Source organism: Sphaeroforma arctica (genome assembly GCF_001186125.1).
Source record: "Sphaeroforma arctica JP610 unplaced genomic scaffold supercont1.15, whole genome shotgun sequence".
Taxonomy (NCBI): domain Eukaryota; class Ichthyosporea; order Ichthyophonida; genus Sphaeroforma; species Sphaeroforma arctica.
In genome coordinates, this window is record NW_014040543.1 from 9,931 (window position 1) to 27,579 (window position 17,649).

General features: G+C 44.5%; 4 protein-coding genes across 4 annotated transcripts; 3 read left to right on the forward strand and 1 right to left on the reverse strand.

Moving 5' to 3' along the window:
- Nucleotides 1–481: 481 nt before the first annotated feature.
- Nucleotides 482–3,733, forward strand: SARC_00477 (hypothetical protein; the record flags this gene model as incomplete). Its single annotated transcript, XM_014305812.1, has 7 exons — nt 482–665; nt 1,017–1,270; nt 1,491–1,623; nt 1,785–1,839; nt 2,360–2,502; nt 2,773–2,948; nt 3,608–3,733. 7 exons carry the CDS (start codon nt 482–484, stop codon nt 3,731–3,733), a joined length of 1,071 nt encoding a protein of 356 aa, XP_014161287.1.
- Nucleotides 3,734–3,903: 170 nt separating this feature from the next.
- On the forward strand, nt 3,904–6,048 carry SARC_00478 (hypothetical protein). The gene is made up of 6 exons (XM_014305813.1): nt 3,904–4,024; nt 4,479–4,594; nt 4,783–4,860; nt 4,977–5,066; nt 5,579–5,707; nt 5,931–6,048. The coding sequence occupies exons 2-6, from the start codon at nt 4,503–4,505 to the stop codon at nt 6,013–6,015; spliced, it is 474 nt and encodes a 157-aa protein (XP_014161288.1). The 5' UTR covers nt 3,904–4,024; nt 4,479–4,502; the 3' UTR covers nt 6,016–6,048.
- A 376-nt stretch (nt 6,049–6,424) lies between these two features.
- Nucleotides 6,425–14,149, reverse strand: SARC_00479 (hypothetical protein; the record flags this gene model as incomplete). The annotated part of the gene is made up of 2 exons (XM_014305814.1): nt 6,425–13,090; nt 13,530–14,149. The coding sequence occupies 2 exons, from the start codon at nt 14,147–14,149 to the stop codon at nt 6,652–6,654; spliced, it is 7,059 nt and encodes a 2,352-aa protein (XP_014161289.1). The 3' UTR covers nt 6,425–6,651.
- Nucleotides 14,150–14,911: 762 nt separating this feature from the next.
- On the forward strand, nt 14,912–16,933 carry SARC_00480 (hypothetical protein). Its single transcript, XM_014305815.1, has 2 exons — nt 14,912–15,450; nt 16,796–16,933. The coding sequence occupies exons 1-2, from the start codon at nt 15,109–15,111 to the stop codon at nt 16,916–16,918; spliced, it is 465 nt and encodes a 154-aa protein (XP_014161290.1). The 5' UTR covers nt 14,912–15,108; the 3' UTR covers nt 16,919–16,933.
- The last annotated feature ends 716 nt before the right edge of the window (nt 16,934–17,649 follow it).

Genomic DNA, 17,649 nt, shown 5'->3' on the forward strand with positions numbered 1-17,649 from the left:
CGCTTGGAATAAATTTTTATCTCCGAATGTTCATGGTGAGCTTAGCAATATGTTTCTTATTTTTATTTCTCTGCTTTATTTTACTGCTATACTGATAGATTCCGCCTGAACGTATCCATGAAAGATCCCGCGTCTATTAGAGTGGACGAGTACAACGCGGCATTGGTTATACAGAGCTTTTGGCGTCACTGCCGATCTAAGAATAGGTACATAATTTGACTGTACAATTTCATGATTTTGCTACCTTGCATGTCAGTGAGCAGGAATTTTAAATTTGTCAGCTTTGTACCAGTTTCCTGGTTGATGCACGGAAACATGTCTATACATTGGTCATTGACGCTATCAATCTGATTTGAGAATTCTTGAGTGTGGCACCTGGCGTTTGTTTTACCTGTATGTGTTTATTTTGAACACGGGCTTAGGTGGGTGTAGGTTATATTGAATCGTTATACCGCCTCCTTACTGTTAGCTTAAACTTACTATGATCTACAGATTCCGCAATCTTGTACGACTAGTTATCGAACAACAGGCACACTCGTTTACGTGCGCAGCCATCGAAAGTCTCAAGCAAAACAAAATTGCCGGAAAGAATAAAACCGGCAATGAAGGCAGTTCCGATCCGATGTTGCAGTCCTCTCTCAAGCACTCTGGCGTACCAACACATGGTATGTCGAACAGCTGCTGTGGATCAAAGATTATTTTGTGACCGTTACCGTTACTTTTATCTTTCTCAGTCATTCGTTGCTGCTTGTGTGAGATATAGATAACCCCGACCGCGCCTTGTCCGTTTGTATTTACATACAAACAAAGTACAGGTGCGTGTACATAGTTCACTAATTCGAATGGTAGACCTTGATCTACAGACGCGACAGAATTTTCCAAGTGTATACTTTTCTGTAGCGAGCAAAACATGCTTGACTTCGCATAAATACATGTTATGATGATCGTAGCCTACGATCAGATATTCAATTGTTTTTGGCACCAAAGTACTGAAACGCTCACTTATACTCTCGCAGGCGAATTGGATACCCCAACCTCAGAGTCTGCCATTGACAGTTCCGATGGTTGCTTCGTCTTCGATGACAACGAGTCCTATGATATTTCAAGACTTGATCTGTGCGTCGATTTGTTGCTGAAAATAGGATTACGCCTGTTCAATATCAAACCCTTGAAAGGTCTAAGTTTCCTGTTTGACCACGGATTGTGTCTGAATGATGCCACATCCGTCGCGACGCTATTTATAGCCGAACCGTTACTCAGCAAAACAGCGGTATGTCCTACATTTTGAGGCCATTTACGAGTGAAACGACTCGCACTATCGACCTGCAACTCTACCTATGGGTCAAGTTTTTGTTATACATGTAGACTCGATCGTTTGTATGTACATCGGTGGCCTTTTTAGTGGTTTACGGCCGTTCTAAAGATGTCTGGCCAGGTGCACATGCATCCTTTACTGCATCTGAGACTCATATTCTTTCACTGTCTCTCAGGTGGGAGAGTTATTGGGTGACACCAATCCGGGGTGTATGAAAGTTTTACAGGCGCTGATAGACACTCAGGATTACCAAGGCAAGGCCTTTGTTGACTCACTCAGACAGTTCCTAGATATATTTCGGCTTCCAGGTATGTGCGGCGTGTTCATAAGATTGTACGATGTGGGTTCGAAGCACTCGCGTTGCCAGTGTACATCATATCAGCAACCGCAGGAATTGAATACTGCCAACTTATACTCCAGGTCAAATCTTCAACAACTCAGTTATGCTTTCCCATTTACCATGCATTAGGCGAGGCACAGAAGATCGACCGGATAATGGAAATGTGGGCTAAGAAGTATCATAGGTTAGTTTCGTGTCTTCGATGTATTCTGTCTCCGTGTCCACCGTTTGCTGTCTGTTTTGCTACCGAATAAAATGTGGAGCGGAGGAATGTCACGGGATATACGAGGTTTCCCTAATAGAGAAGGCTTGTATCGCGAACCGTGTGTCCGTTAGGTAACGATGAGAGTCTGGCGGTGTTGTCTTTTAGACCTGAGAAGAATGAAAGATAGGTGTGCTTCCCACGACTGTATTCAAATACCTCTCCTTGCAGTGTATTTGGGTGGTATAAAGTTCGTCCGCATGCAAGTTACGTACTCCAAGCCGATTTGCTATGTTGAAAATTTATATGTAAGGCCCAACAGTTTACAGGCACGTCGGTAGAAACAACTTATAACGCTGCCCGCGAAGTGAGTTCTGCATGAAACCGTCAAAGTGCATGGGCTTGAACCAGCCTCATCGTTTCGTGCGTTCGCAAGGTATAGTAGCGTTAGAGGCGATGGCCATGACTAACAGGATACTTGGGGGTATTTATTTACTTGCAGGCAAAATCCTGGAGTATTTCAATCGGAAGATACGGCATATGTCCTGGCATTCAGTACGATTATGTTGAATACAGACCAGCACAATGCAAATGTTCTCCACCGCATGAGTGTGGCTGATTTCATCAAAAACAATCGAGGACTAGGTAGATGCATTGGTTTGTTTAAATGTCCAAAACAGAATGCAAGTTCAGTTCGAGTGATTCCGTTGTGTTTTTGCGTTCACTGAATTTCTATCAGGCCTGTGTCAGACATCTGTAATCGTATATCTGCTATTCTAACACTTTTGGGGGGGGGATGGGAAAAGCATGTAAATGTGATGTTGTATTCGCGTTTTGTCATCTTAGTTCTCTGCATCTATTTAGCCTAAGACATCATCGGCCTTTGTAAATGCCCCCGTGTGCCCATATACACAGATCATGGTGCTGATTTGCCAGATGAGTTCTTGCGCAGTATCTTCCAAAACATTCGACAGCAGGAGATCGAAGTGCAAGATTCAAATTTGGCGTGCCTAATAGGCATCTCGAATTGCGTGACCAGCATGCCGCCGAACTTTTCTCTTGTCGAGGCCTATCGAATACTGAAGGGAGAGGTATGTGTGAGATCTATGTGGAGTCTTGCGGTTTGATCTGATCCGGCGCTTGAGCTGATCAAATATTATTTACTATAAAGCTTGGACTTTAGGAGATACACCAACATAACGTGTAGTGGAATTTTCGGCTAAACGTTGTTCCATACTTTTGCGATATGATATTTGGTCGGTAGTTCCTATTTATGCACGTATCTTCGCAATTGAGGTTTAGTTCTGACACACATGTGTGTTTGATTCTATATATACATATATATTTATATTTATATATATAATATATATATATACTTCTGTATATATATATATACTAATGTATATGTATGTAACTGTTTATATATATATACAATATATATATATATATGTATATATATATATATATATATGTATGTATGTATGTATGTATGTATGTATATATATATATTCTATATTCTATATTATATATATATATATGTGTATTATATATATATGTATATATATATATATATATATATATGTATATATGTGTGTGTGGGTGGGTGGGTGTGTCTGTGTATGCACCCTAGGTGAAGATATATGTTGAATATTGCTAGTTCAATCTGTATTGGTGTCTTTGCCATTGTTAAGAAAAAAACCATAGATTCGCAGACAACTAAATCCAACGTTCAATTTTCTATTCACCAAAGGTCGAAGTTCAGGAGATAAGTAAAGCCAGTGGCTTCCGCAAAACATACGGTAAAGACAAACGACAAATATTTTATTTCAACGATCTCATAGTCGTGACAACGCTCAGCAAAAGTGGCTCCTCGTAAGTTTTAACTTTGCCTTCGGATGGAGTTCGTTAGCTTGTATGTATGTTTGCAATGTGTAGAAATTTCGGTTTGCAGAATTTCCCACGGTGGGGTTTTGATACTACATAGGAGATATTTATGGATAACAGTTTTTAGAAGTCGCTGTCCGAGCCTACTTTACCAGTTGGGATCTATCTGATGAGTCATTAACCCCTTCAAACTTCCTTTCCTTTTTCCAGGGTTAAATATCGGAAACATTTCTCGCTTCATCGTTCGCAGTTGAAAATACTGCCCATAAATGTACAGGCTTCGGTATGGGGATCATGTCAGATTACCTTATTTGTTGACAACTTCGTAGTTTACTCACTCCGTATTCATCGCCGTCTTTTGGCGTGATCTCCCCGTGCAAAAAAAAATCGACAAAAAAAACACTGTCTGATAATAACTTCCAAAGTTCGGAGTTGATGAAGGTTCTTTGGAGGTCGCTTATCTCATCACAGAGAAACGATGACTAGTTGATTTATACAGTTTCGCTGCGCATGTATATTATACCTTTTTGAATAGTTGTATCTAATGGCAGCTGACGTCTTGCACAGGCAAATCAAAACACAACCGTTTTGTATTTCCTAGAAGTACGAAAATATTTGCACATCACTGTCCAAAAGAAAATAGTCATAGCATCTACAGGTCCGTGTGCTACTTTAGCACGATGACGTCAAGACTGACTTATGCGCTAACCTTGATCTGTGTTTTGTATTGAATTCAGTCACTATCACCGCTGTGTAATCAAATGCTTTTAATAGACTTGATCGACCCCGGCTACCATATGACATTTATATTCAATGGACGCAAGGCTGCTACTGATTTCTTAAATTATTTCAAGTAAGAGTTTGTATGCATTTCTTGCTACGATTTTACTGATGGTGTTCTAGGTACGAGTTCATACACTCTCTTTGCGATATGATTAAATATTTACGATGTCGTTAACGACAGCCTCTTGAGAATAACCCTATCTTTTCTCATCGTATCGACGTGTGCCATTATAACCAATGGTTACATTGTATCTCCAGGGTCAACTGCAGACTTACTCGATATGTTCATGGCAATGAATTGATAAAGAATGGCTACGATTTAGCGAATATGCCGCCGTAAGTGCCATTGTTTAAATTATCTTCTGGTCGTGTTTCTCAAATTTGTTCCAAGCCTAGATGGAGATTTGTCGTATTTTCGCGAGTTGTTTATATCTCGCTTTTATATTTTGCAGGCTTGTCGAGGCGTGGAATTGTGAGGAAACTTTAGCGTTTGAAAATAAGTGGAATAATTCGGCGCGAGGGACTGCCCTGCAACGCGCGAAGTATGTCAATATAGCATTGCCTAAACGCCCCTAGGACAGTTCCCAAGTTATCACATGCTTCTTTGCGACAGCTATGAGAAACGAATAGTTTCACTACGCGAGGTCAATATTCGGGGGTATAAATATATCGTAGATTAGCGATATTCTACCAAATGAACCCCATGTGGTTTAAGTGGAACACTGAGTGCGGAACCCCTGGATCGATGTTCGCGTCATTGATTTTGCAAATGTGCCTCAATGGACCTTCCTTCCCCCATGTGTGTATGGACGTGTTGTTTTATGCGATTTTATCCTCATGTTCTGTGGCACCTACGTATTCGAGAATACACGAGGAGAATTCGGCTCCAAACCTGGGCAGTATAGCGCTGAGTCGCGTGATACGTTGTCTGCATGAGCTGCTATTTGTTTGTCAACTCTAATACAGACATATTGTCCCAGACGTTCGCAGCTCTTTATCGACGTTCTTACAATATATTATTGCTCCACCCCTGTGCTCTGTGCATTTTCAACAGGAGCTCGTCGGTCAGTAGTCGCATGGGTCAGCGCGCCAGTATAGTGGGAGGGGCCGTGGAGGGTGTGGTGAACTCATTATTCCGGAGCAGTTCCAGCGACTCGCAAATGCACCTGAAAAAGAATAGAAGGTATGTTCATTCTTCACCCCCTTTTTTTTGTCGCTTTCGGCTGGCTGGCTATCGAACAGGACCCGAATCATGCCACTCGTGTATAATGAAAATTGTGATTATCTTTTGTCATATGGGTACTGGAATCGTTTCAAGTCCTGATTTTTGCTGCTTTTAATTGCATCTCCACATTCGGGATGATTTTATTTCTGCTCAGTTGAACAAACCTCATTTCTCCTCACAGTGCTAGGACAGGGTTGTCATCAACCTTGTCAGCTAAGGGTTATGGCCACTTGGATGTCACGCCATTAAGTGCCTCGAAGGAATAGTCTAAATAATATAATTACCATAGTCACACAAGGGTCCCTTGCAAATTCGATTGATTGGTATTGGCGGTAGTCAGTCAGTTTCAATGTGAGCCATCTATTTTGAGCTATCAATTACGTACCCCCGCCGCTCGACGTTCAGTCTTCTGAAAAATCGCTTGAAATACTATTCAGTTTGAGACTATTTGCAAAGAATTTTTGAAAATATATAACAAGCTGCTTGATGTGTCCGATGATATTGTCACGATGCAATTCACATCATTCATAATCAATTTCGCTTGAAACTAAGCAGAGGGTTTGCACCGAAATCCGACCAGACTATCCTTACCCATAGGACATATCCATAGGATTAGATGGGAACTAGGTGCCCTAATTGTTTGGTGATTTGACCTAAATCGCAATTTCTGAAGTACTTTTATCAATTTATCTAAATTGTCTTGAATATTTGAGGATTAGATTCGCATGGTTTGCTTATTTATCTAAATACCAGCTGATTTCCGTAAATCTGCGGCACCACCGTTGGTGAGAATTGGTCCACCAAGTACCAACCAGCTCTGTTCTCTTCGGTATTTTACGGGAACATCAGTCTACGTATGTTGCCAGCAAGTGGATGCACCACGATGCTAATGACTACTACGATCACAGCACATCCTTCGGGAGTCCCATTTCAATAGTGAGATCCTCATACTCCTCCCGCCCTTTTCGATATACCTGAGCATAACGTTTAGCCGACTTCTTCAAAGGTACACCCTGCTGGCGATAAACCTCGAGACTACCCACCCTAATCATCACCGATACTTCATCAGACAGTCCGGCATCAGATAGAGCAGCCATCACTTTTTTCCACACCGGCTCGACCACTTCGAAGTGCGCGTCTTGCATGCGTTCACACAGTGACAATGCCGCACAAGCACCCCTCCTCTGAGCACAGTTTGCGGCGGCAACATACAACAGTTGAGCAGTAGGCATTACCTTGGCTCTATACACATCATTGACAATGTCTAAAACATCTACAGATTTTCCAAGCTTTACCTGGGCTTTAAGGGCGTTCATGTACGCCCCGTCAGAATGATGAACTCCGTCTGTATGATAGGATGTGTCCGCTGCTCTCCCTCCGTTAGTGCGGAAATTTTTCATAATCATCTCCTGAAACTTCGGATACAACTCTACGATTGTCTGCCACTTACTGCCCTTCTCTAAAGCGCGAAAGTACATATCATATGTACTCCTGTCTGGACTGATGTTGAGTACGGGTAGAATTCTCTCGATTAGATATCTGGACATCTGTATTTGTCTATTCCGGACCATTTTCAGCAAATGGCTATTAGCAGTCCCTATGTCCACTATGGCTACAGAGTCGTCGGTCAACAGCTTGACACATCTGAACATGGTGCCCAGCTGTGACTGGCTGTCCGCCTTCTGGGATTTGCTAGTGATGAACTTATGTACCATCTGACTGGTTTTTCCCCCAGGTTTTATACCGTAGCGAACCTGCAACAGGAATGCGCTTTCGGCGAGTTTATAGTCTCCAATCGCCGCACAACTGTTGATCATAGTGTCAAATAGCTTAGCTTGATGGCTGACATCATTGCTATTACCCGACGTTAGACATCGCTGTTGCATCCCTATGTCCAATATGTGTCGCAGATCCGCCAATATGGACTCCTTCGGCCTGAGTGTGGCACTTTTCATCGTCTGACTATGAGTATTTGAGGCTGTATGATGCTTGATATCCGAGACTTCCTTATATGAAGCTGTGCCCTTTATGAATATCTCTAGCCACATGCATACGATGCGCGTCGATAAATTGCTTTGATTCATACTCTTACAAATACCTGCCACGTCATTGAAAGCGCCCACACGTAACGATTCCAGCACGACACTCTCAATCAGTTGTTCTGCCGTGTCTCCCAGGGTAGTATCATGCGACTCCGAGAGTAGAGTGGTGAGTAAGGTGGCACTGAACGATAGGTTACGCCACGTCCGTTTCTTTAGGTATTTGTAGGTTCGCATGCCATCCACCACACCCTGATACATCAAGTCATGTCTACTGAAATGATAGGCCAGCCTTTGTGAATACATATTCGTCCCTTCTGTACGTACGCGAGTATGCTCATCTGGATTCGCACTTACCGATGACACAATGGAAATATTCGTGCTTACACTGTCTTCGTCTGTTTTCCCCCGGCATACCTGGTTCTTAAGCACGCCTATGTGTCTATCTGTGTCATTCGCACATGAATCACCACTCGATCTATCTCCTCGGCTCGTTTCCCAAAGACGCGACACGGCGTGGATTCGTAAGTATCTGTCGCACATACTTAGAATATCCCTAGCATGCGCCCCATTTCCTTGCTGTGCACAAACCCTCATCATTTTAGAGAACGCCTGTTGATCCTCCAGGCGCTCGCGGGCACACAATTTATCAGTCCGAGATCTGAATCTCTGTAAATATACCTTCAAAGCGTCAATGCCTTCGAGGCGAGAACCAAGCGATGCGCACACGTGTATGAAGGCGAGCTGGGTGGCAGGTGATCGATCCGTTGGTCGAATGTGTGATATGCACATTAACAAGCGTCTACTTTGCTCGTTTGATTGTGCAATTGTCGGCCACAGAGCGACCGGTTTCGCGTTCGACAGAGATTCGACTCCATTCGCTGTGGGCACTTGCCTCCTACCCTGTATGCTTCCGCTATGCTTGCGCTCAGAACCTGAGAGCTTCGTGGTCGCAGGAGCAGCAGCCCGAGCACCCTCCACAACTATGGTACTCGCAACTTTAGTGGTATCGTCCTTACTCATAGCGTCCACGACCTGTACATTGATGCTGTTGATGTTTAGCTCTACTCTGAAAACACACATTTTGTGCTCGTACAAGTAGTCAAGCATACTCATCAAGCGTTGTTGAACTGGCGTGACCACGTTTGTTTTGCCCTTGAGTCGCCCACTCTTAGGGGCCGCCTGCGCAAGTATCTCTCGCAATCCCAATTGACACAACGCATCAAAGTCAAGAGCAGGCACATCTTGGCTCGTAGTCGCGCACGTCCGCGCCCTTCCCTCAGATTGCGACGCCCCTCTAGACTGTATAGACATCCTTCCGGTTGCTTGCGTTTGTACGCCAAAGCGATCAACTGCACTGTATGGTGGCCTGCCTGACATCGCACCCTTAGCCAGCACCAAAACCTGTTCTATTTTGTTCCAATCACCCGTCCTCGCGCATGTTTTTAACGCGTACTGGGACATAAAATCGGTGCTTGCCACCAATGTATTAGCCAGTCCGCAGAACTCCTGCCCAGTCCGTTCAAGGAGAATCGCACTTCCCCCATCGTAGTCAGTGGTAGATGATACGGCTTTGTGCGTGCCGTACGCACTTAAGTACTCTCGGAGCGTCTGAACGGCCTCCTTACTGTTGCCTTTCCGATCGCAAATATGCATCTTTACTTGATATGCGGTGGGTGACAATAATCTTTGACCACTGCCTTCCACGTTGTTGTTATCGTTTGCGATTGCCTGCATTTCATTCAACACCGTCAAGGCAGTTGGAATGTGCCTCTCATGCATACATATGCTCAGGAGCTGGTCATAGTGGCTTGTTCCCACGGAAACTGCATTTTTATTCGCACTGCTCAGATACTTTTGGGCGCGCCGTAGCTTCGCAGACGGCTTCCCCAGCGATACAGCACTGTCATTGACCTGTACCGCACGCCTCACGCCTTCCTGCCAGCTGTATTTATAATTAGCGAGTGCCCGGGAGAGCGCGGTGTCTAGATCTTCCAAGGAAGATATGTTAATGGGCTGCTGATGCAATGGAAGATGACTCGTTCGCTTCGTATTGGACCCGATTGGCTCGTGTGATGGACTCTGTTGCACTTCGCTTGTCGGTGGCGGAACTGGATTTAAACGCGAGTGCCTATACCTCGCAGAATCCGATAGGACAATTCTTTGAGCCAGATTGTTAGCAGTACCCGTTGTGCTGCTTTCAGGTAGGAATGATACATGTGTGTCCCGCGTTTTAGAAATAATCGATGACACTTCTGTTGCGTTGTAGTTGGTGGTGTCCGGACTTGATTGCTTAGCAGCAACGACTGGATACGCTTTACGTTTTGCTGCGGACTTACGAATCGTAGTCGAAGACGGACTGTATGTATGTATTACTTTCACAGCGGGTGGTAAAGAATCTAGGTTTTTTGCATCCGTATAATTGCCCCGATATGTGATGAAGCGGAATGGGCTGAAATTCACGGTAGCACTGTGAAGGTGACTATTTTTTGCGACATGAAAGTATGTCTGCCAAGTATTGGGTCGACTATATACTGCCTGTTGGACAGTAAAAGCACTGAAACTGCGACATGATGCGAACCCCATTTTGCAGCGAAGTTGGCCATCGAATATGATAGGTCTCGGCGGCGATATTGCGAACTGATTTGACCATGGCGGTCTCCCTCGACTTGTATGGAAAGATCGCCCGCAATGCTTGATCAGGGGTTTTGTACTTGCGCTCCGCTTTGGTAATCGATCGAGTTCCCTCCCATCGTATAAGCAAAAGGAGACACTTGATCTATCGATCAAGTTCGAAAAAGATCGTTGAGATACCACTCCCACTCGTCGACTCTCGGGCGTGCGTGATTTAGAGCCCGCCTGCGGCGTGCCTGCAATTGGTTTCCCGTGCTCGCCCATCATGGCGTTGATTTTCGACATAGCTGATTCGAATGAGACGTCAGTTTCTGAATTCGGACTGGTATCCGCCCGTGTATGCCCGTTATTGTGTAAACTATGATGCGAGATTTCTGCTGACTCCGATCCTGTGGAATGGCCATATACATTGGAGTGCTGCTCGCCAGTCAAGCCGCGTACATCACCTCCAGTGTTATTAGCAGATTGAAACTTGTGATAATCGTTCATGATTAGCCTGAGAGAGTCTAAATGTCCGTGCTCGGATAACACTTGTATAATGTTGTGGTATGTAATCCCATCCCTCTGTGGCAGGCGTGTATTCTGGGTATCTACATGCGAGGCACGAGAAATGCGTGGACCAGTATCCACCCTTCTATCAGCGGATAACCCCGCTTGCACATCTGGCGTATAATTGAAAAAATACTCGCACTCACTCAAGCTTTTGAACACTCGCATGGCTTCGTGTGGGCGACCACCCATGCTCAGCAGTAGCAGCGATATATTGTAAGTTGCAATATCCGGTTTGGGAGACCCCATAAAAGACTTCCTCGTGCCGCCTCGGACGATTTCTGTCGTGAATTCACTCTCTCGTAGTTGTTGCGTATCCGTATTCGATTGTGTGAGAGTATAGAATATTCTCAACGCGTGCCGCCACTGGCCCATTTCATAAAGCGCAGTCAGCGCCGCATTGTACACTTTTATACCTGGTGCCAGTTCCTCCGCGGTAGTACCCACATAACCCGTCAATCTGTGCGATTTAGCATTAGGTTCTCGAATATACCCGTATTCAGCTAACTTTGTCCCCGATATACTAGCCTTGAGGTCGCCATTATTTGTTGAAAGAGTTCTAACGGAGCCCCAATTGACTTTCTCAGTCACTTGAAATCGATCGATAATCCGTATCACCTCCTGCCACATATCCAGTTGTGTGAAAGCATTGAAGATCGCAACGTATCCATCCTCGCTAGGTCGTACATCATTAGCGCGCATCTCTCCGAATACATCCACCGCTCGCGCTTGCCGGCCCCCGCCCACGCATGCAGTCAGGGCTGATGTGTATGCGGTTGCGTTGAGTTTAAGTTTCCTTCCGCGCATCTCATCGAACCATCGCAATGCCTCAGTGTACCGACCACTGCTGTTCGCCGCATCTATTACGCCAGTGTATGAGATAGCACCCATGGATGTGCCATCACGCTGGCCAGCACAAAACATCTGGACAGCCTCGTCAAAGCATCCGGCTCGGGCATACGCAGAGATTGCTGTGTTGTATGTGACAACGTCCCGTTTAACACCGTGCTCCCTCATTTTCTGCAAGACTTGCGGTAATTTCTTCAGAACTCCTCCTGATCCGTATGCATGCATCAACGTGTTGTAGCTACGCGTGCTCTGCTCTAGCGTCGAAGATGCTGAAAGTGTTTCAAAGAACACCAGGGCTCGCTTCCATTCGCCTGAGCGAGTGAGCGCATCCACGCCCACCGCGATTGTTTCGGAATTCGGTCGGAGATCAGACTGTGGTTTGCTGTGCCACATACCTAAGACCACATCAGCCATAGCGTCATAGTGCCCCGTCGCGCAACAAAGTCGAAGCATCTTGTGATAAGTGTCCCGCTTAGGAGCTAAGCGTAGAGTTTGTGTTGATTGCGCTGTTGGATATGGGTGATCTGGTATGTGTATGTTCCCCATGGTCTGCTTGGGGTCAACGACTATGGGTTGTTCTGTATGTAGGCCATTGAGTGTATCCGCTTCCAATGATCTTCTTATCCGCCCATTGTGTCCATGAAAGAGAGAAGATCTGTGTATAGGTGAAGATCGGGCAGCCGGATTGGCCGGCACAAATGTATGTTCCAGCATACGAAATAAATGCGCACCGGATTCGAAATCTCCCACATGTGCGTATGCTGAAAGCAATGCGTTCACTGTGCTCAGGTCGTGCGTATACGCCGGATTAGAGGCAAGTTCATTTTTGTAAAATCTGAGGGCCTCATGCGGGCGATCAGGCACCATTCCAGCTAACAGCGCGTTACCCATTGACGCGAATGTAACTTTGCCCTTACCCGTACTTTTACCTCCTGTGATCTTTGCACCGCGGATTTGAGTACTACATACGGCGCCACTCGAAACCACACTCTCCTTTACCTCTACCCCGCTCACGCTACCTGCGGCATGAACCATCACAAACACACGGGATCGAGCCGTGAGGTCTACTGCTGAGGCATTCCCACAGTATGCACTCCACACCTTCAGCGCGTCATCTACGCGACCACACCTACCTAGCACACAGATCATTTCATCTGGCTCCAAAGGGCTGTGCAGGACTTGTAATGGCCTTTTACGGTCATAAAGTGGATACCCAGACATTGCATGCACCACTTCCGCTATGCATTCGACTTGACTGGTGTATTTTAAGCTGTATTTATACAGCAGAAATAGACTTTTTAGTAAGAGGCGAAATACAGCAAAGCACGAGTCTATCGACAACATCGTCAACGCCACCTTGTAATAGTTGGTTTGCTGTCAATTTTTACTGTTCCCTGAATGTACGAATGTAAGATGACTCGCAGACCCACTATAAGGGCTAACCGAAAAATGACGCATATTCACATACGTGTATAGATATTTCTCACTACATAATGTCAGAATGCACTCCTACATGCAGTACAACCCTATTTCTTGACCAATAGTTGGATCGACTCGCGGCGACTATGCGTCACTATTTATATTACATGCACAGAGTACTTAGCTACAAATAATTGACACATGCAGATGGAGTTTCAGCCATATTCAAGTGCAAGAAAAGCTGCTATGGTTCACGTACTCGATCACCAAAACAGCTCACTTCAACTTACCTTTTGGTTGCTAGTACACACATGCGTTCGTTCACAGGCAGTCGGTGTTGCATCGCCGCTTGAAATACCTCCCAACACTCCACAAAGCGCTTCTCCTTCTTGCAGAGATCCATCACAAAGGCACAATGAACATCTGTAACGGCACCATTGTTCTGTTTCAGCCCTCTCTTTATCAAGTGGATCGCATTCTTCCACTGGTCTTTCTCGGGAGGCCTTTCGTTCCTGCGTACGACTTTACCACCCACAATCACCCAATTAGTACCCTGTGTGTTTACTTTGCGCTTCGATGTGTTTGTTTTGCGCTTAGTGGAGTGTGGAAAGTGGTTCGACAAGTCATCTCCCTGCACCCCTCCGGCCCCAGACGGCTCTTGAGATCTGATGTATTCCTTATCGCGGTCGTGCGCTCGTTTATAAGACACAGACTCTGATACCCCTTCCCAGGTGCGTAATTTATAGTCTATATCTCGGCGGGTAAGCAATTTCTCGGTTGTCAGGTCGGACTTGTGTGGTGATTGATGGTTACTAGCGCTACTATGGTCTAGTTTACTACTGTATAATCTTCTGCCTATCTCTGCAAACGGCAACCCTTGATCATGAATGCGCGAACATCTGTTGAACATATCTTGTGGAGAACCTCCAGTCAGCGTACTATCTGGTGTCCACAAGATAGAGCCAGCAGATTGAGTCTGAGTGGCTGTAACACACGCATTAAATGCACTATAACATGCTTCCGTTCGCCTTCGTGTGCGTGAGTATGTGTGACTGCATATGTGTATATATCTGTTGCACAGTAAGCGCCCGTATACTACTGTATTCATCCTTGCATCAGAAGCTTTGCACGGCAAGCAAATACCCCTGTTAATAGTCTATCAGTCTAAATTGGTGCTGTGCTTGAGTATATGAAGTAGCATCAGCAGCTACCTTTGTAAAGTAGAGTAGATTCGACAAAATAAAGCATCGCAAAGTGATTATGTTGAAGAAGGCAGCAATATTATAATGCTGTACCCCTGATACTCAAATTTCTCGGTAGTATGTTCAACCTCTACATATAGATGCGATAATGTGAAGTCAGTGATCTATTTGGACGTCACCTGGAGGTAATAATGTTCTAACGACTAGGTATAGGTGCGTGAGCTGCCATATCAATATATTAACAATACATCTATGTGCTACTAATACATCTCTGGGTACTGTGACCGAACCCACTTGTCGGTGACTGGGTTTGGTCTCTGCGTTCGTGGAGAGATATTATAGTGATCACATACACATTGAAATCATATCTATATAAAACCAAATCTATATCCATTTTGTAAATATTTTTACCTATCCGTGTGCACGAACATATTTTGACATCATGACAAATATTTGTGTAAATGTACATCATGATATATAAAATATATATAACAACGTATGTATGAATATACGCCGGCAGAACCGATAGACAGCAAAGGCCCAATAGACCCCGAAAGTTACCTAATTCTATGCCCCATATTACTTGTGTATAGACTGCAGAGTGTAGACCCTTCATACAATCGCTGGCTACAGCTTGAATACAATTTACTATTTCTTCTCGTTAAGTATGAGTAGACGAATTGCTGCTTTTGCAGCCATCGGTGTAGTAGGAACATGCGTGGGGGCCTACGTCTTGCAATCAACCCAGCAATCATCACCTAGTGAGCCCAAGAAGAAGGGTTTGCCTGTATCTCAATTACCCAGTGATATGTCCAAGTACGATCCAGATGATCCCATGGTACAACTAGCACTCAAGCTAAGGGAAGAGGGTGCAGTATTATATACAACCGATTGGTGTGGCCCGTGTAAAAGACAAAAAGATGCGTTTGGCGATGCTCAGGACCTGCTGCCGCAGGTGGACTGCTCGCGCATGGACGGTCGACGTGGCTTCAAACCTGAGTGTCTGAAGGTGTGTTCGCTCGTATATCGTATGAGTACCTTGTGGTGTGTGTTCGCTCTTATATCGTATGAGTACCTTGTGGTGTGTGTACACATTCTATCTGATATACAATGGCATGTGTATGCGTATTTACTTGGTGTACTGTTGCATACGACGCGATCCCCGTAAGAGTTAGTAAGGTTTGTTTGGCTATACTCAGGATCTTCTCTTGGATTACTCACGCCTCGAAGTTTGGCGTGGTTTTAGCTCCGAGTGTCTGGGGGTGTGTATACATTCATATCGTATGTGCAATGTACGTGTGTATGCGTTTTTACCAATCGCAGTGTTGCCTCTGACTGATTGGTATGGCCGGTGCAAGAGACAGAAAGGTGCGCTGAATATGTGTGTGTTTCTATGTAAGATGTGCAGTTGTATGTGTACACTCGCGGAGATAACACTAGCAGGACCTGCGAGCAAACCACATATTTTATACGATGCAGCGTTGTACACGAACCAATTGATGTAGTCCGTGCAAGTGACAAAAAGGCGCGCTGAATATGTGTGTTTTTCTATGTAAGATGTGCAGTTTTTATTTTTACACTCGCGGAGATAAAACTAGCAAGACCTGCGGGCAAACCATCTATTTTATACGATGCAGCGTTGTACACGAACCAATTGATATGGTCCGTGCAAGTGACGAAAAGGTGCGCTGAACGTGTGTGTGCTTTCGTGTCGTACGTGTAGTTGTGTGCGTTTTTGTTTTGTGTCTGTAATTGTGTGTGTGTTATATTGTGTGCGTAAATGTGTTCGTTTTTGTATCGTGTGTGTAAATGTGTGCGTGTTATATCGTGTGTGTAATTGTGTACGTGTACACATGTATTTACTAAGGTGGTATTGTTTATGACCGATTTTTGTGGTCTGTGTAATAGACGGAAAGATGTGTTGGGTGATACTCAGGACCCTTCGCCACATGTGGACTGCTCACACTTCGCTTGTGTAAGCAGCTTTTTGTGTGTGTGTGTACTTGCATGTGCGGCAGCGTCATGTGTATAGATATGTGAGTTCAGTGATGATATATTTGGGATGCGAGCGCAGCTATGGCCTTGAAGGCTTCATAGTCTGGTCTGTCAAAAATATGCGTTGGTGACCGCACCTGTACCATTTTCCTATCAATTGAAGGTCTGTTGGTTTTTGGCGTGTCAATAATCATGTCAATATTTATACTCACTGAGGAAACTGTGTTGTCAACTTATAAAGATTAGAGCCCGCTTGAAAATCAATAGACACTGCACCTCGTACATGTATGTCTAACGTATCGAGATCACGACCGACCAAGCATCAGCAATCTAACCTGTAGACGTTTCTGATACTGCAGCTCGGTATTAGAACAGTACCCTCATGGAAACGATCAGACGGCTCCTTCATTCCCGGAGATCCGAATCTAAACAAACTGCAAAAGAATATGCTCAGCTCGTCTACCAATTTCCAATTACATTAAAATTAGTATATTCAATTTCAATTTCTTCGCTCCTGTCTATAAGTCGTACGAATTTGTCGTTCCTTTGATTGCTAGGAACCGCTAGCATACCATATCCTCTTGTTTTGGCCCTTGCTTTATTATAGCCCTTGATGTTCGCAAAAGATTGAACTTATTCGAACCTGCCCCATAGTGTATATTTCTCGCTGTGTCTCGTACTTAGGTCCTGTTGCCAGAAATTTGTCGTTGCCTGATTTATTAAGCACGACCAACTCAATTTTTTGTTATTGCGTAATTACGTGTGTGACTTCTCATATACACTATGGAATGTGCTGCATTGAAAAATAAATGGATTGCTTCGATGTGTATATCATCCACTGTGTATTGCCCTAAGTATGTCCTCCAGAAGTGTATAGATGCCCATACATGGCCATAACAAACTCTATACTTCGATAGTGTATAATCGCAAATGCGAAAGCTTGAACTATCACCTATGCCAAAAGAATGATCATGAAGAACTCGTGATTACGAACAAACAAAGTCTGGTTTTTTCTTCTACATAGGACGATAGCTGAGTTTGACTATGGCGTCCCACGATCGCGCGTGTTGGGAGGTTGCGTGCGTCTGCCTCGGATTTCTATCTATAGATACGAGTGCAACAATTTTCTTCTCTTATACACATTTTGCACTAAAAACGTTATTTTCAATTTAATATTGATATTCAAACCTTAAGAGTTACACAGGTGTAGAAT